Genomic DNA, 20,952 nt, shown 5'->3' with positions numbered 1-20,952 from the left:
TCGCTGTATAAAGAATTAAGTTCATCGATACACTCTTGTCTTGATAATCCACGTCGAAAGTTATGAAAAATAATCGCACGGAAATGTTCACGAGTTAATTCTATTTTTTGCCCGACATGAATTTTTCAATTCACTGTAAACAACACAAACCGCGTTCAAATGACAATGTGTTCTTATGTTTTTATGTTCAACAATGTCAAGTTTCCAATGACAACGTCAGATGGCGCCTGGCAACACTTACTGCTACCAAGGCCAGAAATATAAATAGCTACCTACGTAATATAGAATAACTTGCCGAAAGGCAAAAATAACGCCTCCCCTCAAAATAAAATATCCGGGGTGTTCCTCAGCTATAGGAGCTTGCTTCCCAGAATCTAGAGGAAAAAAACTGACAGGCCCGGTGTTCGGTTCTTCATCTTCATCAAAACCATCTTAAATTCAGGTATTATACAGCTCGTTTCATTGGTTATTAAGCATCTAAAGATGATTATATTTAAGCGGTCTTAAACATAAGATTTGAATGTCAGCCTGTGAAAGGAACTATCTTATTCTGTGACTGGGTAATGTAATAGAAGAAGAAATAAATCCACAATGTGCTCTTTGTTTATCTTTTCCATAAATAAATAGAAGTTCTTATAGAAAAAGGTTTCTTAGAGAGCAAGAAACAATACGCACATTGTAAACCAGGCTTTAAAAGATTGTACGTCAGGCTTAAACGATTTCCCCTTTTATCGAAGATCTACTGCGAAGACCTCTCGCGGAGAATCTCATGGATAAGCTGGTATTTTACTTCCACTTCTTCAGAGGACGCATCGAAAGACATGTGGCAGAAAACTGTATACTGCCGTTCTCAAGCTTCTCTCTAATCATAGTCATACATGGACTTAAGTCGTTTGGGGCTTCTACAATGTTTGTAAACTAACATGAAAAATATTAAAATATATAATAGCGAGAGCAGAACCATCTATGATTAGAAAGAAAGACAAATTGTTTGCTCATGTGATGAGAGAGATGGGGGAAACGGCTAATGGTAATTTTTTTCTATTTATCTAGCGATTATATTTATCTTCGATATCAATTTTTCGCAAAATATCGAATGATATTCAGGATATGGGTGATGTTTCCTGTGGATGAATTTTCTCCTCGTCTTCAATTGTGTTCTATTTTGACTTCTTTTTAGTAAAATTGACAATGGCAATACAGGACGCTTTGAGATTGATAATTACATTACTGCTTCTTGATACTGTGCTAACTGTTGCGCCGTCTTCATCGTCGCCATCGCCTTTACCGCCGTTCTCTCCAATAGTCATTCCGTCAGCTGCGTATGGACAAGATTATCCGTTCATCATAAACCGTACCATTGAATATGTATTTTTATATCCTGCTAGCAATGTAATCGTTGTTTATTATTTCCTCTATATTTATTATTTTGAACAAGTCAACATACATATATTTGTGCACAGGTACCACTGGAAACTGCAAGGATAAAGATAGAAAGTAACGCTACCCACAGTTTTCCCCTGATAATTGCAGTGCGTCAAACAACTGGAATCCTATCTTGGCAAATACCTTTGCTAGTTGATAGTACAGGTTTAAACTCTGTGACATACAATAAAACTAGTCGAACTCTCTGCTCAACAAAATATTATCGATATGCAGTGAAAGACCCAAAGGATTTTATCATTGTCAGTATTTCTACAGCTAGTCGAACAAATGTTTTTTTTAATCTCACTGTAATGGAAGTAATAGATTTTCGTCTAAGGTATGCATATTATATTTCAAGAATTTCACGAATTCTTGTTATATTTCTCTATACAATCTTCTTTATAGCCTAGGAGTTCCCAAAATAGTGGAGGTTTCCCCTTCTGAGCCTATATATTATGGTTACGTCTTTTCGGGAGAAACAGAAAATACATCTGTTCTTATTCGTGTAGAATCCGACAATGACATTTGCATGACTGTGTCTGTTCAAAATACATCAGTGAGTGTCAATAATGATCCATTTATAATCGACCAAATTGTATCTATTTCTCTTTTCAGTGTCCTGTATTTGACTTGGAAAGGAATGTTGAATTTTCCGGATACTGGCAGACTGTGAGTAGAAAAGGTGGTATTACAATACCGGTAAGTACGTATGAGAATTGTTTTATATAAAGGCTGTACACGTAATAAAATCACCTGTTTCAGAAGGAAACTTATCCGCGCGGCTTTTTCGTCGTGCTGGTTGTTAAAGGGGACGATGTCGACTGCAATGGCACGTCTAACAGTAATCCCGATCGTACTAAGAGCGTTACATTAATTATAGATTCTACTATTACCAAACGCGATTATGTCATTGCAATGGGATCAACAACAGCTATCGCTGTATTGTTTTGCATTTCGTACATAACGGCCGTAGTAATATTTAATATTAGGAGGAGCAGGGAACTCAAGAGATCAGAGACGATCAATGAACAGGATCAAGATATCAATGAACAAGCACCTTCAGTGGCCACAGAGGTAATGAAACTGGCAAGGAAACGCCGCGCGAACTCCTCGACTTGGATGAACTTTTGTAAATATGTAGAGGGACTCGAGATAAATAACGGTATGCTTTGTAATTCCAGAGGGTACTTTCATTTTTTAATATCTTAAATTACAAGCTAGAGAAAAATATAAGTTCAATGGTAAGTTGAGAGAGAGAGAGTTACATAAACACACATTTTTCAAGAATTTTTCTTAAAATCTTTTCCTTAAAACCATTCGTTTTCGCTCCCAAATTATCGTCGCGTCCTTCATAGATTCGACATTTCGTGAACATTTCAGTTCATCAGAGTGAGGTGCGGCTTTTGAAAAGTTCAGGTGTGTTTGTACAAGATTATTCACGATATCGCGTTTTATCAGAACGGTCCGAGACAATGGGACTCTGTGGAAGATGATTCATCACTGGACGAAGACGACATAGATTTAATGGAGGATGCGCTCTCTGACAAGGATGTAATACGCACGAAACTGGTCCTCTCGGTCTGCGATCTCGCTCGCAAAGAACCAAGAATACTGCGGCACAAGTCTCGTTTATACTTTTATTATCTGGCAACTGTTGCAGTGTTCTACACGCTACCGGTCGTCCAATTGGCGATAACTTATCAACGTGTACTTCACACAACCGGTAATCAAGACATGTGCTATTATAACTTCTTGTGCGCCCATCCATTTGGTATACTGTCCGACTCCAATCACGTGTTCTCAAACTTCGCGTACATCTTGTTGGGTTTGCTGTTCATCTTCCTGACTTGCTCACGAGAGCACAACGAGTCGGACAAGGAGGAAGCCAAGAGTTACGGCATACCGCAACACTACGGATTGTTTTACGCGATGGGTACCGCGTTAATAATGGAGGGCATACTATCAGCCAGTTACCACGTGTGTCCTACTCGCAGCAATTTCCAATTTGGTAAGTGGCTTTGTTGTTGCGGCGTAAATAACGAAGCAAAACAACACACGATGCGTATGATTTTTGATGTTCAACAGAGCGACGAAATACTTCCGATTGATCTCGCGCGTATACGCCATTCATCGCAATGAATAATATTAATTATCGGACGCTAGCTTTTTACGCGTGATTCTCACCAGGTTGTAAATATGCGAACTTGTCACCTCCTACGTGACCGCAGCGACGAAGTATTGTTGTCACGTGACTTACGACCGATAATATCGTTTGTTTCAGACACCAGTTTCATGTACGTGATCGCGGTGTTATGCATGATCAAAATCTATCAAAATCGTCATCCCGATATAAATGCCAGTGCACCCGTAACATTCGGAATTCTGGCTCTTATAATATTCATAGGACTGATTGGAGTTTTTAACGGCTCAGTATGCTTTTGGGTGATATTCACTATACTACACTTATTGATATGCTTCGTTTTGACCGTGCAGATATATTACATGGGACGATGTAAATTTAACAAAGGCGTTTTTAATCGAATGATACAGGTATATTATTTCTCTCCCCTGATACAAAATATCAGTTAATTCGATTGCTTTGCAGACATTCAAACAAGACGCACGTTGCGGCATATGGCATTTGTTGCGGCCACTTTATCCCAGCAGATTTGTAATGCTCGTGTTAGCGAATATGTGTAACGTCGGTCTAGCCGTATTGGGAAATATGTATCAAGAAGACAATTTTGCCATGTTTCTACTGATTATATTAATGTCCAACTTAATACTATACACTCTCTTTTACATCGTGATGAAGGTATGGATGGTGCATTCCTAATTTCTCCATAACACGCCGAAAATCGTATTTTCTATTTTATAGTTGTGCCATAGGGAACGGATTCTTCTGACACCTGCGATCTACATCGTCTTATCGATGCTGTTCTGGGGAGCAGCCTTGTATTTCTTCGTGAATAAGTCGATGGCCTGGGCCCTCACGCCAGCCCAGTCCCGCATTCACAATAAACCTTGCGAGTTACTCAACTTCTTCGACTCTCACGACATATGGCATTTTCTTTCAGCCTTAGCAATGTTCTTTTCTTTCATGGTATTACTTACTCTAGATGATGATCTAACAGACGTACATCGTAGTCAAATACCAGTTTTTTGAGGGTAGGCTCCCTCAGCTAGAAATGATCAAGAATTATATTGTTATCCTATTATACATCATTTTTTAATATTTTATAAGGTTATTCGAATGTATGTAAAAAAGAAGAGCCAGCGATTCTTGTGATAAAAACGCACCACAAGTATCTTTCGTATGAATCACTCGTGCGAACTCGTATGTATTACAGACTGATACGAAGACAAAGTAAGCACATAAATGCATACGAGATTCCGCGAAAGAAAATTCAAAGAAATGTGATATGTGTGTGTATACAGCGTTTTCGTTGCATGCACCGAGAAATAATTTAAACGTGTGGTAGTTACGCATTGTATATAACATTTCTCTCTATTAACTGTATGTACGTTCTTCAAAAAATAAATATATATTATATATTTGCGTATGTGTGTATGCAAATGTACATTCATATTTTGTTATATACAATAGGTCTGTTCTTTTTCGCTGAACTGACTCCATTTAGTTTAGCTAGTTCTCTTACTACAAGTTAACTGTATATATTTGTCTTTAAGTTCTATAAGTATACACTAAGTTCAGCGAAAAAGGAAAGGAAACCTAATGATACATATGTACTTTAGTAATGCATATTCTTTCGGTCAAGCCACCTTATCAAATTGATAAAAATGAGTTCTTATTAATAAGGTAATTTTAATAGTTACGAAAATTAAAAGTTGTTAAAGCAATAGGTGCTGTAGTAAATGAATAATAAAACGTTTGTTGATTAATATTAGAATTTATCTTAACACAAAGATGACTTTCATTGACAATTAAAGTTCCTGACTGCTCGCTGCAACTATCCTTATTTGACGATGTCATTTGGTATCTTTTCATTTGAACGTATAACGCAAGAATTCGCGACAAGGACGGTAGCAACGGGAAGCCTTGTTCATTGTCGGACTTTATATTTCTTTAAATTCATCTTCAGATGAGCCGTACTGAGGATGAATTTATGAAGATTTATTTAGTCAGACCTAAATATAAGGTCTGACTGCAACTACCGGCATGAAAGACAATTTATAATCAATGGAAGTTACACAGAATGGTGTTCTCTTTGGAACTTCTTCTTACGGAAGAATGCATTTAAAGCTTGCCGAGGAATTCATAGCTGAAGGAATATACGAGGATACTTATTGTATAATCTTTTCGTATGATCATACATACAAGTTCATAAGCTCGCCACAATTGCCTTTCACGGAAGAATACATTTGTTCAAAGAGATTTATAGAGTACTTAATCAGTCACACAATCAATGATTGAGGAACAATTGTTCGTTGAGATCGACAGATCGTCGGTGAGGTTCGAACATCATCAATTGAAATTTCTCCAAATTCTGCTGAAGTTTCAGCTTGTTAAAAATTTTACCGATTGCTTTCGCTATCAGGAGGAAAAGAATCGCGTCGAATCTGCTTAACCCTTTGCCAACGTAAGAAATGTATTATCATCTGCACAACAACTGCTAGCGACACGTCGTTAAAAGCATTGGTCTACACTCAAGACGAAACGCTCGAGTCCGTATGGTGTTCCTGCCCGGTCGCCTCTAACTGCGACAAAGTTCTCTGCAGCTCCGCCCGTTCAGCCGGTTGCAGTCTGTGCGCGATTTCTAATACCGCGTCCAATCTGATCTCTGGGCAGGCTTCCAACGCCTCCTTGATACGCGTCACAACCGCATCTTTCTTCACACACATGATGTTGCGCGACACGACACTGTTTTCGGTCTTACGTTGCGCCTCCAACCAACAGGCCGCGGCTTCATCCTGATCCCACAGGTAGGACTCGGTCGCGCCCTTGTCTTCGATGAACCATCGTCGAAGCATCGCATCCACTTGCCGTACGTCGAGGCTAGGCTGCGTCGACAAGATCTCGGTCCTGATCTCCTCCTCCAGGAGTCTACGTCGCAATCGCCAATAGAACAGCTGTCGTGCTTTTTTCCACGGTATTATCTCGTGGATCGCGTTCTTCTCGAACATTCTCTCCGGGGTGTCGTGCAGGTCGGCGAAATGCACGGCGACCTGGTGATACATCGGTTCCAAGGTCTGCTCGCGTTTGCGAATCTGTGCCTCCAACTCGGCTCGTTCTTCCGTCGTGCTCGCGACCGACAATTTCTCCTGCAAGAAGCAAAATGAACGAGCAAGAAAGATCTCAAAAAAGGTTTGACCTCCTGGATAAAATGGGAGGAATTCGAGGAGAAATTGCTCACTTTTAACTTGTGTATAACCAAATCGACTCGATGCATGGTCTTCACGATGTCCTTATTTCGGAACTTGATCTCTACGATTGCTTCGGGTTCCAGGACGCCGCCTCTGCTGGTGTTGTCGGCGAACATCTCCATGTAGCGAGGATTTATCGTGGGATCCACCACAGCCCATGCGCCACCTCTCAGTTCCGCGTTCGGTGGAAGGTAAACGAAAACCGGCTTGCAATACTCTCGCAATCCGTCCACGATGTACGCGCCGAACTTGATAATTTGTTCATACATATCTGTCGATTGAGTAAAACGACGAACAAGAGTGAGATAATTCGAAAGATTGGAAAGATAATACGAAGAAGTCAAATGTTTGTGAATCTCGATTTTCGAGAAAAATTTCGTTTCGTACAAAAGTTTTGCGAGATCTAATATTACAAAAACTTTATGATTTTGAATTGAATACAATGATATCCGAAAGATGAAATCCCCTCACCTTTCATGCCTCCGGAAAAGCCTCTCCAATTAGCGAAGATGAAGAGCGGTATCTCCTCCTTCCCGAAATCTTTAACAGCCTGGGCGGTTTTATAGGCACTGTCCGGGAACCAGACCTGGCCCGCTTGGGATATGGTTTTCGCTTCCGAGTCAAAATTCGCCGGATCGGCCGGCAAATGCAGTTCGACGGTCCTCGTCTCGACGGCGATCACGCCGCATGGTATGCCGCCGAGTCTGGCCCGTCCCGTCACCACCGTCTGCGCCCACGGCCTCATTATCTCCTGTTTATGCGAGACAAGTTAACGACGATCGTTCCGTCAAGGAAGGTAGAACACACAATAGAGAGACTCACGTGCCACGAGCCCCGGTCGAAGAATCCGCTCTCCCAGGCGTTCGACTCGCTGCAATGCCTGCCCTCGAGCATCCACCTCGGGTCGTAGGCCGTTTTCGTAGGCATGTAAGCAACCTCCCGGTCGATCGAGTCTACGACGGGCAACAGCATCGGCAACGGGGCGCCTTTGCTTCTGGGGAAATAGCTGAGCCACTTGAGAACGGTCGCCACCCCGTCCAGGTCTCGCGCGTCGGTCGCGTGCGACACCCCGTTGTAATGCATGATCTGCGTGCCGCCCAGCTGATTGTTGCTGGCGTAAACCTCACGGCCCAAAACGGCATTCAGCGCTCTGTATCCGGTTAGGATGATGTGCGAGTTCTCAATCTGGATTACCCTCTGGCCAAGGCGCAGTAAATAAGAGCCGATGCCGATCGCGCGGCACGACACGACGGATATCGTGACGATCTCCTCGTAGGCTCGCGACGTTTCACCGGCGATCAGACCGGCGTACTTCAAGTTCTCCACTCCCAGGCCGTCGTCCTTGCCGATGATGTCCGTGATCCTGTACCGGGACTCGCCGGCAGGATCTTCGATCAGTGAGGCCTTCACCGAGTTCAGGGGCGCCAAGCGCGCATAGTCGTCGGGGGTGAGGTAGATGTACTTGAAACCTTTCTCCGGCTCGCTCTCGTCCTCCCAGGCGATTCTGAAGAGCGCCTTCACCTCCTCAGCCAGGCCGATGCGAGCCCCGGAGTTGGCGCTGAAGTATATCCGCGGGCAGCCGAGCCGGCGGGCCCTCTCCGAGGCTCTGCAGAACACCAGGTCCTCGCGCGTTCCGAACGAGCCGATCAAATAGGTCAGATCGTTCGCGATCAGTATGACGTCACGGCCGAACGGATATTCCGGGGTGTAGAGGGTCAGCCGCCAGGCGACCATGCCGACGTCGTTCTCGCCGGGCAGTCGCTTCTGCTCGACCAGCTGTTCGCCGTCCAGCACCAGCTCGACGACGTCCATCACCGGGTTGGGAATCGAGCCGAAGTTCGAAGGCTGCTGCCTCTCCTCAATGTACCTCTGCCACGTCCTCTCGACTTGCTGGCGGAACATGTCCGGCAGATCGTAGACGTAGGTCGTGCCGGAGCTCTGGGCCTGGAACCTCTTCGCCTGGAGGTAGTCCTTGGTCATGTACGGCGTCGAGATCGGGAGGCCGTGCATAGGACCCGGCCGCCAATTGGCCGCGTTCGCGGCTGGCGACGGATAAGACTCGAAACGGATGATACCGGCGGTCTTGGGATCGGTGGCCTCCGTGTAGAGATGCAGGTCGATGCTGTAGCCGCTGTCGTTGGCGATGCAGAGGCGCACGTTGGAGGTCGGCTTGCCCGGGGCCGGTCGTATCGTCATCTTGATCTCCGCCTGGCGCACGTGCAGCTTCCACAACCTCGGCCCGTACCGCAGCACCATGCTGGTGACGCTCTCCTCGATCCTCGCGGGGTCCATGATCACCGTAGGGACAAAGTTCAGGAAGATGTGATTGCACTCGGTCCGCCTGGCGAGCGGGTGCGAAAAGGCGACCTCCAGCTCGTCCATGGCCTCGAGCAGGACGCGCTCGCCCTCGTTGTGGAGGTAGTCGAAGCTCGCCTCCTTCGTGATCAGATCGGAATGCCGTATGATCGAGCGGATGAAGAAACGGTAATCGGTCACTTGCTGGCCCTTGGCCACCTTCGCCTGTCCGAGGTACAGATGCATCTTCTGGTTCGAGGTCGGCAGCGCCTCGAGGTCGTACGTCCTCATGCGATTCAGCTCCAACTGGAAGGCGCAGCCGGGCTCGAGGTGACGGTAGATCCTGTCCTCGACGAAACCGTCCCGCTGACGGAAAGTGAAGAACTTGGGGAACTGTTTACGCTTGAGCGCGGCGAACGTCACCCTGCGGATGCCGCGGGATATCAGCTCGTCCTTGTTGCTCGCGCACCAGTCCCCGAACAATCTGGCCATGGTGGCGTCGTCCTCGGCGCCGTTCTCCCTCACGGCGATGCTCAGTATGTGAACCGGCTCAGACGAGCCGTCGCTGGACGCCGCCGCGCCCTCCGCCACGCTCAACGACGCGCTGTGCCGGGACTCGTCCTCCAGCAGCTTCGCGGGCACCGCGGGGCTCGACAGATCCTCCTCCAGCAGGTCCAGCACCTCGTCCGCGTACTGGCCGAACTGCTCGAGATCCTGGAAGGCCGCCATCGCGCCGGCTCGATGATCCACCAGGGACTGATTCTGCCGGTTCGGATGATTGCTGGGCAGGACGAACTGGAAGTACACCAACGGGATCTCGTCGGACAGCTCCAAGTGCTGCAGGCACGTGAGGTCGTAGCTGATGTAAGCCCGTCTCACGTAGACCTCCAGCGCGGCGTTGCAGACCGCGCGATTACAGTGGTAGAAGAAGTCGTGAAGGATGTCGAAGATCGACGTCTCCGAGAGGATGAGTTTCTGCAGATTCTCCGGGTGGAAGTCGTGCCCGTACATGTCCACCGCCGAGAGGAAGATGGACTCCATCTGATTGTGCCTGAGCTCGTAGGCGGGTTGGTGGGCGGCTATCAACACCTGCCTGGCTCGGAGCGCGACGCGACTGTGCTCCGTCCGGTTCAGGCTGGTCAGTTCCGTCAACGTGCTGGACAACTCGTCCGTGAGGCCGGGCTCGTTCGCCCACAGGTGGTCGATCAGCATGGTCACCAGGACGTTCTTCTTCGTCACTTGATTGTGACTGAATATCATACCGGTCACCGTGGCAACGTCGTCCCTGTGCTTCTCTATCAGCGCGGAGACGCACTTGTCGTAGTGGCCCTGCTGGAATTGGCTCTCGACCGTGTAATACTGCCGGAGGAGCTCGTGCACGGCGGTCTTCATGCGACCCCGTATACCGTTGCGATACCGTTGGACCAACTGCACGATCGTCTGAGTGGTCAGGAAGAACACGTCCCGTTCGGCTCTCTTCGAGAGGGTCGCCGCGTGCCCGTCGATCACCGCGGCGATCTGCTGGCTGGGGAACTGGGCCAGGACCGAAGTGATGTTGCGCTCGTACAGGGACATCAGCTTGCGAATCTTCTTCTCGACCGGGACGGGAATCCGGCCGGATATCGTCGCGATCACCTCTTGCAGCTCCAGCAACGGCAGGTTGGGATCGCGCAGCGAGAACATGAATTTCTCGATCAGTTCGCGCAGCCGCGGCAGATGATACGGGTCCGGCAAGCAGTAGCCGGCCAGTGTGTTCTCCAGAGCGTTGCGATACTTGGCGTGAAGATGATTCAGCTTCTCCGGCACGGCCGACGCCGCCGGCACAGGGAACTGGCCCGTGTACTCCTGCGCCTTCGTCACCAGCGACGGATCGTCCAGCTCGAGATGCGCGATCAATGTGCCGGCCTCCAACACGGCGCCGGGCCTCTTCACGTAATACACGCTGCCCGCCTCGCCGGCGGTCACGGTCATCACCATCTTCATCACTTCGATCTCGGCGTAGGCCTGACCGGCGCCGACGTGGCCACCGTCTTCGACTAGGAAACTGATCAGCTTGCCGGCGGACGGCGATCTCAGCAGGGACGGGTCGTTGTCCTTCTCGAAGATGCACGTCTGATTGCCGATTACGATCCTGTAACGATCCACCTCCTCCCTCATGTAAGTCGTGAAACTGGCACCGTCCAGTGAAAGCAGCAGCCCGCCGTCCGACATGCGATGAACTTCCACCTCCTTGTAGGAGCCGTTCATCACGAGGAAGTAGCTGTTGGGACCGGACTTGGCGCTTTGCACCTTGTACTTGTACCCGTCGTTGATGAGCTCTACCTGCGCGCAGTAGGTAAACACACATGCGGAGAGGTCGAGCGAAAAGAAGAGCGGAAAAGAAACTCACGTTAACGACGTTGTCCAGATCGTTGCTGGCTTGTATCTGGCCTTTCTCCAACGCTGTCTGAAATCCAGCGAAAGCGGCTGTGATCGTTCGGTCGGCGATGTGAAGCGCACCGCAGGTGACGGCCAGCAGAACGTCCGGTTTGTCGCTTCGCACGCGTTCCGCGATCAGTAAGTCGAGCCAGGCTGTGTCTATATTGTTCTTCAGAAAGGACTCGGTTTCCAGCAAAGTGATCAGGTACTCGACCGTTGTTCTAAAGTCGCCTCTGATGCTCAGCTCCTTCAAAGCTACGACCAAATTTTCCCTGGCTTGGTCGCGGTTTTCGCCCCACGAGAAGCAATGGCCGAATTGCGAGTCCGCGAACTCGTGAAGCCCGCCCGACGCTCCGACCGAAAAGTAGCCCCACACGTTCTTGGACGAGCGAAAATTCAATTCCTGCACCGTACCGGAACTCGGTTTGAAGCCTGAAAGCCGAGAGCGAGAATAATCATTCCTCTCTTTCCTCGAGAGAGACGAAATCATTTTACCTTCGTCCGGGTTTTCGCTGGTGATTCGAGCCGCGATCACGTGGCCCCACGGTTGAGGCTTGTGACGTGGCTGATCGAAATCAATTTGATCGTCGGGGTTCTCGCCGTATAGAAGACGTATGTCTTTGATCTGGTGCAACGGCAAGCCCATCGCTATCTGCAGCTGAGCCGCCGGCAAATTCACATCCGACACCATCTCGGTGCAAGGATGCTCCACTTGGAGGCGAGGATTCAACTCCAGGAAGTAATACCTACCAGTTGTGTCGTAAAGATACTCGACGGTACCCGCGCTAACATATCCCACCATTTTCGCTAGCCTCACAGCGGCCTACAGCGAAGAAAGTCACTAGTTAATATCCTCGTTTTTAATGCCTAACTCGGTTAACCATATGTATACTTTTTCCATCTCTTCGAAAACTTCTGGCTGGGCTATGACAGCTGGCGCCTCCTCGATGATCTTTTGATGCCTTCTCTGGATGGAGCAGTCACGTCCGAACAATGATATCGCATTGCCATAATTATCAGCCAATAATTGCACTTCCAAGTGACGAGCGCACTTGGCCAGTTTCATGATGAATATCGGTGAGCCCGGTATTTCGGTTTGCACTTGTCTAAACCAATCAATCGTTCGACGTGAAATATATTCAGCAAAAATCATTTACACTGTTGAAACCTCACCTAAACAGAGCCGGCAATTCTTCGGCATTTTCAACCTTCCTGATTCCTTTACCGCCACCACCTTCGCTCGCTTTCACCATGATCGGGAAACCGATCTTGTTGGCCGCTGCTAGACATTCCTCTACGCTGGCGACGCATCCTTTCCTAAAGAGTTCCGAAGATATTTTGATCTTCTTTCCGCTGTAATGTGCTTTTAATCCCGACCCCGACCAAGGAAGAGTCGGCACGTCCGCGGTCTGGGCGACTATGCTGGACGCGATTTTGTCACCCAGAGCCCACATAGCCCTCTCGGACGGTCCTGCGTATGAGAAAAGNATATATATATATATATATATATATATACATATTGATTGGGAGCGACAATCTTAACAACTCTTACGACTACTCAAAACGCGAGAATTTTCCTTTCTTTCCCTCTGTAATTTTCTTAATGTTTATACCAATAAAGCAGATGTTATTTTTGTGGAGCAGTTCCGGAAGTTTCGGATTTTCCGAAGCGTGGCCCCATCCGGCCCAAACTGCTTGGACTTGAGTACGTATCGCGATATCGACGATCAGTTCCACGTTAGCGTAATTGTTGTTGTTGGTCCCACCCGGTACAGGCACGTACTGATCTGCCATTTTGATGTATTCCGCGTTCGCCTTCAAATCTTCCGGCGTGACCATCACTACAAAACGCACGGCCCTCTCGTTTTTAAACATCTCGTAAGACCATCGTCGAATCGATCGCATACATTTTACCGCTGCGATACCATTGTTGGCAATTAATACCTGAGAGGAAAAATGTATTATAAGAGATTTTAATCAATTGCTCTCCCAACTGAGTTTTAACGAACGTTTAATTTTCACGTCGCGCCAACATCATTTCTTCTTTGGAAATTTTCTTCGTTTCTCATCACCAACTTTTCCCCATTCGCTTACCTTGTTGATGACTCTGGTGCCACCGAAACGATGGACGAATTCTTCCGGGGTTGCGACGGTGAAATCCTTCTCGTGGTGCCGGCTTTGCGCTTGAATCATCACCGTGCCCTGCGACATACTGGGCCTGTCAAATCATACACATAGTCACAATTCCGCTCGGTATTCCACGAACGATATCGCACCAAACATATATGTGTGCATTGATATTTAGTTCATTACGAGCAAAAACAGATATCGTATCGTCGATCCAATCAGGAAGTAAGGTGTTCGGATTGACAGCTTAAACAGCTAGCATTTCGTACTCTTATCTCGTCAAAGGGGGTCAATCGGGCCGGGAAAGGGTTAGCGCAAATAACGTGGCAAAAAGAACATTCGACGACCGCTAAAAGTGAAATGTGATTACGTTAGTCCTAACGTCGACGGATGTTGCGACTCCTCCTCGTCGGGCTTGCTGCCTTCTTCGTCGTTCGACATGTTCTTAGAGACACGCGCCAACAAATTGTCCGAACTCTTCCAATTTGGATCCTTTTCTGTCTTTTCCGCCAAGACGAATCTCTTTATCCGCCTCATTATACGACTCGCGGATAAAAGTGTCCAAACGGTCGTGAAAATCCGTTGCCAGAAATGAATGGACACACAGAGTCGCAGATAACGACCGACTGTTCCTACGATCATATGCGGATGGACTTGGGAAATTTATAACTGTTACACCTTATTTTACTTTCGCAATAATGCGAGAGAAGCTGCGTGAAAAAGAAAATCATTGTGAAAGCTGTGTTGCTCTAGTGTTTGTCCAAACATTTTTGATTCAACAATTGTTTGACTTTTCAAGTAATTTTATTGTTTCGTGGAAAACAATGCAACAAATGTCAATATATAACGATATATTGTGACAGGGTATACACTAACGAATTAGAAACGCCACGATTGCTTTTAGATATTTAACCAAACATTACATTGGTTAATTTAAACAATAGATCAAAAAACGAAACATATAAAATAATCCTTTTCCTTTTTCAATCAAATAACATAATTTAATCCATCAAAAAATAATTTAAAATATAACCGATGATATAATATTCGGTTGAAAATTAAATTTTATTTCTTTCATTCTTTCTATTCTTCTTTCTTTTCTATCGAATAATACGGTTTAATCTAAAGAAACGAAATGATATTTGATGTAAAATTATGTTGTTGAGCCAAACAAGTCAAACAAAGAATATTGGATTTAAACAAACCTTTCTCTTCATATAATTTCACAGATAATTCTGCAAATTACGGAGATATCACGAAGAAAATCGAGATGGCATCAAAATAACGAGAAAACGATCGAATGATGGTCGGAAAAGAAATGTTTACTGTTATTTCCTTGACATTTCAACATCATCATGATTTTATATTCCGTTCGAGATAGGCTCGATTTTTCGCGCGTCATCGAAAAATTGCCCGTCATTGACACTCAAAATATTACTTTGTACGACTAATAAAGTCGCAAAAGGAAAGAATAATTAACAAAGATATTCTTACAAAAAGCCGTAACGTAAGCGATAATACAAAAAGGTTGGACTGGTTATTCAGCTTCGACGCATTCAAAGAATGAGACGTGTTAGTAAAGAAAAGAATTTAAATGACATATAAATGCCGGCTGTCTCCTCTCCCCGATGTAAAAATGTCCAGTAAATAAAATATGAAAATAAAATATGAAAAATCGTAACACNATATATATATATATATATATATATATATATATATATATATATAAATAAAGAAAATATCTCGCAAATATTTCATAGAAAAAAAAAGAGAGATAAGCCACGGTCTTACAGAATCTCGAATTTCAGAGCTTGATTTGCCAACGAAGAAGAAATCGCACACACTTAACGTTGCGCTGGCCGTTAGGAAGACCAGTGCTCACTAACCAGTTCTCGATACGGTATTCCCTGACTGACAGTTTTTTCCTTCGACGCGCAGTAATTCCCCTACCTTCACGACGTGCGATCCTTAAAAATAGAAAAAAAACGTCTATCTACATCAGCACGGGGTTTTATTTTCGACTACGCATTATCCTCAATATGTATTTTCGGGCAATGTTGAGAAATTCCTGTTCTACTTTTGTGGAAACGAGTGACGTATGGGAACGTAAAGACCACATTAAGCGAATGTATCTTCTCTTTTCGTGAATTTTATACGAAACGTAATTTCGGCGAACTGAGATTCGTCTTAAATATATTTTTAACGTAAAATATTCCAGCCGCACACATCGTATGTAATAATGCACGCTGAGATATAACATTAGGGATGGTGTAATCAAAAATTACCAATTTTACGTATCGTCGTTACATCGTGATGCGACGCCGCCGTGCAATGTGCTTACCAAGCATTTGCTTATTAGTTTATGGAACGAGAAGCCATTGTCAGCTTTGTGTGAAAGACTATCGAACCCTTTTGAAAGCCATCATCTCTACCATGGATACGATTATACAGACTTGAATGCGAATGAATATTTCGAACTTGCGATCGCGTAATACACCGATAATTTAAACGCAATGCAAGATATATTACGCAATTGTGTGTGATGTTTCCTTACGTTGATACTGCCACACGAAAGAACATTACATCGAGCGAGCAAGATATTATTAATTTATACCATATGTGTAAAGCAAAAATCGATCGAAAATTAACCACCAAAGCCTTGGTAGTTAGTAATTTTTACTACAAGTTGGAAGATTTTGAACCATTATTTTTACACTTATTCCTCAGCTCTTATAGGCCTTGGTAGTTAATTTTTTAATCTAAAAGCTTTTTATAATAGTTATTTTGAAAATTATATAATTTTCGATTCATGGAACGCATACACGACACCGTATACATATATATTACACGTTATTGTAGATAAAAGAGAAAAATTGCACATTGCGTTACCAATTCTTCGAGAGTACCTAGTGAGCTGATAATCACATGAAGTTTAGTCATTATGAAAGCTAATGTGGTGTTTTTCTTCTTAGTGCACTTTTTAATGACAGATAGAGAGAGAGAGAGAGAGAGAGAGAGAGAGAGAGAGAGAGAGAGAGTAACGAACGTATATATACGCTACTCTCCGCATTCAAATTTATACACAAAGTTATGTAAGCGCAAATAATATAAACACAGTGTATAAGCATCTCGACCAATGAAATATCATCCGATAAATACGTCCTGTTATGTAATGCATGATGACGTAATAAAATGATCACGTTATGCTTTGGCAATTTTGCGATTGGTGCGACTGAATTCGCTGCAAAAAAAGTCCATTTTTATCGAATAAAGTAACGGTAACGTGTAAGTCCTGAATATTCATACATTCTTCGTCACAGAGGTGACGAAGGGAGGTCACACATAAAAAAAAAAATGCATGCTTTCCTCCCTTCTCTGCTACTCTGACGCGTACGCGACGACAACAGGCTAAGCGTTGCGTAATTGCGTGTGATTTTCGTTTCTTCTTTTCTATATTCCATTTTTTCTTTCACGATATGTCACACGATGGATACCTACGAATTGCACAGAAACGGTGGATCGCGTGACACGACCGCGGCACGCAGAGCCGTGATGAAGCTTCTGAAATACCTAGCAATTTTGTTTACCCTCGGTGGGGCTCGATCATGCGAATCCGCTTTTGCTCGTCTCGTGAACTGAGAAGAAAAAAATCACCTGAGGCGCTTCCGGCGTTCTACCAATCCCGTTGCGACATTTAGAGGCTGTACCTGCGACTGCAAGCCGGCGATTTCGCCTCCCTCGCTCGGAAAACTGTCCTGGATCTCCAGCACTTCGCTGGGATCGGGCTCCCCAACGACGAAGCTCACCGGTGTTTCCGACATCTCGCGAGTGAACCGCGAGCAAGCGGGGACCTCCTCGCTCGATCCTGATGAACGGTCGAAAGGATCGGACGGCTGCCCGTACTCGACGTTACCTTCAAAACACATTCGCACGCTGCGCTCGATGAGGATCGACAATTCGTTTGAACGACTATCTCTCGAGCAGAGAACGTTATTTCACTAACAGAACAGCGATTTCAAGATGTCTCTCGGGTAGTAGATAGCAAGAGGAAGACAATGAATCCGAAGGAATTCACTACTCACCCAAAGGAATCAGCGGAACAATCGTTACCACGGAACGATCCTTTTGAAAGAGAAACTCTTGTGAGAGGGACGAGCGGAGTCCTCGGTAGGAAGAGATCACTTATACAAGCTGCGCTCACGCGTTTAAAAAAGGAGTTGAACGGTAAGAGAAACAAGAGGGAGAAAAGGGAGGAGAATAAGAAGAGCGGATTTTCAATTGACAAACGAAGAAGAAGAAAGAGGGAGGAGTGAGACGATAAGAGAATTACAGCAAGTACCGAACAAGTAACCCAGAAGAGAGCGTAGCATGCCACCGCAGCGTTCGTCACTTCTCACAATGATGTGAAGAAGACGCGCGTATCTTCTCTCTCTCTCTCTCTCTCTCACCGATCGACGACCACCGAAGACGAGGCGACTACTGACACCGCGCGCCGATCTAAACGAAGATATCAACAAAAGCGGAGGAAGTCACGCACCGTCGCAGTTTCGAGCATATGTCGCTCGACCGGATGAGCCGTGCGAGTTCAAGGGTCGCCGAATAGATTCCGTGAAGCATGGCGTGACAATCCGGTTGAATTAGTCTCATAGCACACGTAAGCATCGATCGAGAAGCAATTGGTCTTTTAGAACTGGCCGCGTTAGTCGAAGAAATGTACACTCGCTTCAGTGTGTAAATTTCATCAGCTAAATCTGTGGGTTTGAGAGAGTTTAAGCCAGTTGTAAGGCTAACTTGAAGGTCCTCTCGTCGAATTTCTAGCCTTCCTCCTTGAGAAACCTCGCGAAGAAGGCAGTGAGTTCGCGACATACGGATAACAGATATCTGCTTGTTTGCATATCTTATGTAAATAAATTCGTTGAAGAGCATTTTATGTTCACCTCATTGCCGTGCTTATTGTTACACTCGCGCCTATTGATCATTCGAGCGACTCGCATGCTGAAACGAATCATTCGCGCGCGGTTGTGATAAATCAATAAGTATTTCACGACGAGCGAGATAAGCCGCGTCAGTTGTTGCAAAAATTAACACGACACGCGCTCAAACGATATCTCTGTGCATTCGCACTCTTCGAGGCTACATTTCCAAACGTTTTTCCGAGGACAATTTTAGGCAGGTTTTATCAACAAATTTGCTGATTTCTTTCTCAGTAAGAACATTTGGGAATGTAGCCCGGAAAATATTTTATGAATATAAAACAATGTTTTCGGCACGTTACACGGCGAATGTACATTCGTAATGAATACACGGCGATGTACATTCGTAATGAATATTCGTAGGAACATCCATAGAATATTACTGTGCTGTCTGGAAGGAATCGCGAGTCCTTGTTAGAACTGCGACATTCGGCGCATCGAGCTCGGTCGCCAACTAATACTAACTAACTGATTGTAGAAATCTCTATTGACTATGCACGACGGTATCAGAGAGGGACTTGAATTTGCGCGCACGTATGCGCGACGGGGCGAAGTTCAACTTTTTTTCCTTTTTCTCCCTCCCCCTATCTACCTTGATACAGTTCGTTTCTTTCACGAAGAACAAATATACTTTGACGTGTCATCGGATTTTGAATGAACACCGGCTTCAGGACCGTCTACGTTGGAGGTAGTAACACTTTTCGTAACACCATTCCCACTGCCTTACTACCAACCAATATTCTTTACTCAATACTACTCATTTCCAACGTAGGCATTCTTATTACCTCCAATGTAGACGGTCCTTTATAGATTTTCGCATGAGGTCGTGGAAAAATGAAGGGAGCGCGGCGATTGGCCGAGTGGAGCATCAGGCGACGTAGCGGCCGCGGTGATTGGTCTCGGACGATGCGGTCCTACCGCACAAAGTCCGTGCATCACGACCGGCTGGTAGCAACGTGCGAACTAACGTTCACGACTAACGTCACGTTATCATTCTCACCAATCTCGGTCTCTTTTCATCTTGCGAGAAAGACCATTTTTTTCCCCATCAAGTGCGCCTTATCAGCGTATGTGTATAGACTTACCGGTGGCGAATCTTGCGCGGCGGAGTTGCTCCTCGCTCCTCCTTCAGGTTAGGATCGTCCCTTCGTTCTTGTTCTGTCATTCGAGAGTCGTTCGTGCTGTCACGCGATTTTGTGAGACCTCCAATTCGGTAACACGAAGCGTCAGCGTTCCCTGATCGAGTCGGTCGATCGCTCGCACTCTGCGCTATTACCGCGACGACTATATATTTTTTTTCCTTCCACACGAATAGTCTCTCACGACTGATTGCTACGTTACCAGAATGCGAAAGTTCATATACCGACACCGAACATTCTTTCCCAGTGTCGCCCGTGTCGTGTGAATTTCGCGCCCTTTTTTATCGATCGGCTGTGCACAGGAATCAACTGTCGGCCGACAGAGGACGTTCCGCCGACTCGTGCATAACATCCGTGTGGCCGAACGAATCTCTTGAGGTGGCTTCGGAAAGTGAAGTGAGCGACATTTAAGGCGCGAAAATGTCTGTCTCCTTCACACGGTTCAGATAGCCACAGCGATTCTATATTCGTTAACAAATATATTTTCGAATCAAATAATTTTTCGCTCTGAAAACTCAACTCAATAAAGACGAAGTTTAAAATTGAGCGGTCGTCATTTTTCGTTTAATAAATATCGTGATGAAAATTAATGACAACGTTAATATAGCTAATGTGGTTAAAAACTAGAGACTTTAAAGTGTTTCTTAACACGTTGACTGCCGGGGCGAAAAAGTGCTACACACATTCAAGTAATATTTACTTGACACATTGGCTGCCGGTCACGTGGGGATGTGTTGATGATTAGTCAGCCCAGCCTGATTAGTTACTGATACATCACCCAGTGCTGGCCCGTGATTGGCTCTATAGCGTTGACGCCATATCACGCGCTGGCGCGGCAACGAAAGTGTTAAACGATCTCCATAGCGTCATTTTTACGAAAGTTATAGCTTGTTGAATTTCGCCTGTTTTTGATTATAACGTCTGGCCAACCATTGAGTTATACTACTTGAGAGGTAAAAAGTACGTCTATCATTTAGTCACGACCTCAGTTTCTCGTTAAGTGGCGACTCGTAGCGGAGAACCAAATTTACAAAAATAACGGGTTTACGGAATTATCAGACCCGTTATTTCTGTAATTTAGTTCCAAAATCTCTCTAAATTTTTGGAAATTATATCGGTTACCTACAAAAACTTGTCCGAGAATTATTCTGGCAAACATACACTCTCTTCAACTGAAAGGCGTGATCATT

General features: G+C 45.4%; 2 protein-coding genes across 8 annotated transcripts; one reads left to right on the top strand and one right to left on the bottom strand.

Moving 5' to 3' along the window:
- Positions 1 to 372: 372 nt before the first annotated feature.
- LOC106749391 (SID1 transmembrane family member 1-like) lies at positions 373 to 4,591 on the top strand. Of its 2 annotated transcripts, none has more exons than XM_014628788.1 (11): positions 373 to 442; positions 738 to 1,030; positions 1,181 to 1,392; positions 1,464 to 1,762; positions 1,831 to 1,981; positions 2,041 to 2,124; positions 2,191 to 2,499; positions 2,884 to 3,433; positions 3,707 to 3,975; positions 4,031 to 4,240; positions 4,304 to 4,591. In XM_014628788.1, exons 2-11 carry the CDS (start codon positions 967 to 969, stop codon positions 4,589 to 4,591), a joined length of 2,436 nt encoding a protein of 811 aa, XP_014484274.1. In that variant the 5' UTR covers positions 373 to 442; positions 738 to 966. The 2 variants fall into 2 exon arrangements, with proteins under 2 accessions (XP_014484274.1, XP_014484273.1); XM_014628787.1 differs by having other exon boundaries at positions 374 to 442; positions 2,188 to 2,499.
- A 4-nt stretch (positions 4,592 to 4,595) lies between these two features.
- LOC106749389 (acetyl-CoA carboxylase) lies at positions 4,596 to 20,020 on the bottom strand. Of its 6 annotated transcripts, none has more exons than XM_014628777.1 (12): positions 19,709 to 20,020; positions 17,305 to 17,583; positions 13,618 to 13,741; positions 13,137 to 13,467; positions 12,697 to 12,994; positions 12,416 to 12,629; positions 12,019 to 12,346; positions 11,495 to 11,955; positions 7,633 to 11,427; positions 7,282 to 7,561; positions 6,801 to 7,081; positions 4,596 to 6,708 (listed from the first exon to the last, which is right to left on the bottom strand). In XM_014628777.1, the coding sequence occupies exons 1-12, from the start codon at positions 19,786 to 19,788 to the stop codon at positions 6,094 to 6,096; spliced, it is 7,086 nt and encodes a 2,361-aa protein (XP_014484263.1). In that variant the 5' UTR covers positions 19,789 to 20,020; the 3' UTR covers positions 4,596 to 6,093. The 6 variants fall into 6 exon arrangements, with proteins under 6 accessions (XP_014484263.1, XP_014484264.1, XP_014484266.1 ...); XM_014628778.1 differs by having other exon boundaries at positions 17,305 to 17,563; positions 19,709 to 19,792; XM_014628780.1 differs by lacking the exon at positions 17,305 to 17,583 and adding an exon at positions 14,021 to 14,282 and having other exon boundaries at positions 19,709 to 19,755.
- Between the last annotated feature and the right edge of the window lie 932 nt (positions 20,021 to 20,952).

The sequence above is a fragment of the Dinoponera quadriceps genome, unplaced genomic scaffold (assembly GCF_001313825.1).
Source record: "Dinoponera quadriceps isolate SergipeBrazil2010 unplaced genomic scaffold, ASM131382v1 scaffold3725, whole genome shotgun sequence".
NCBI lineage: Eukaryota > Metazoa > Arthropoda > Insecta > Hymenoptera > Formicidae > Dinoponera > Dinoponera quadriceps.
Note: the sequence above shows the minus strand (reverse complement) of the source record. Positions and strands in the feature narration are given on the sequence as shown.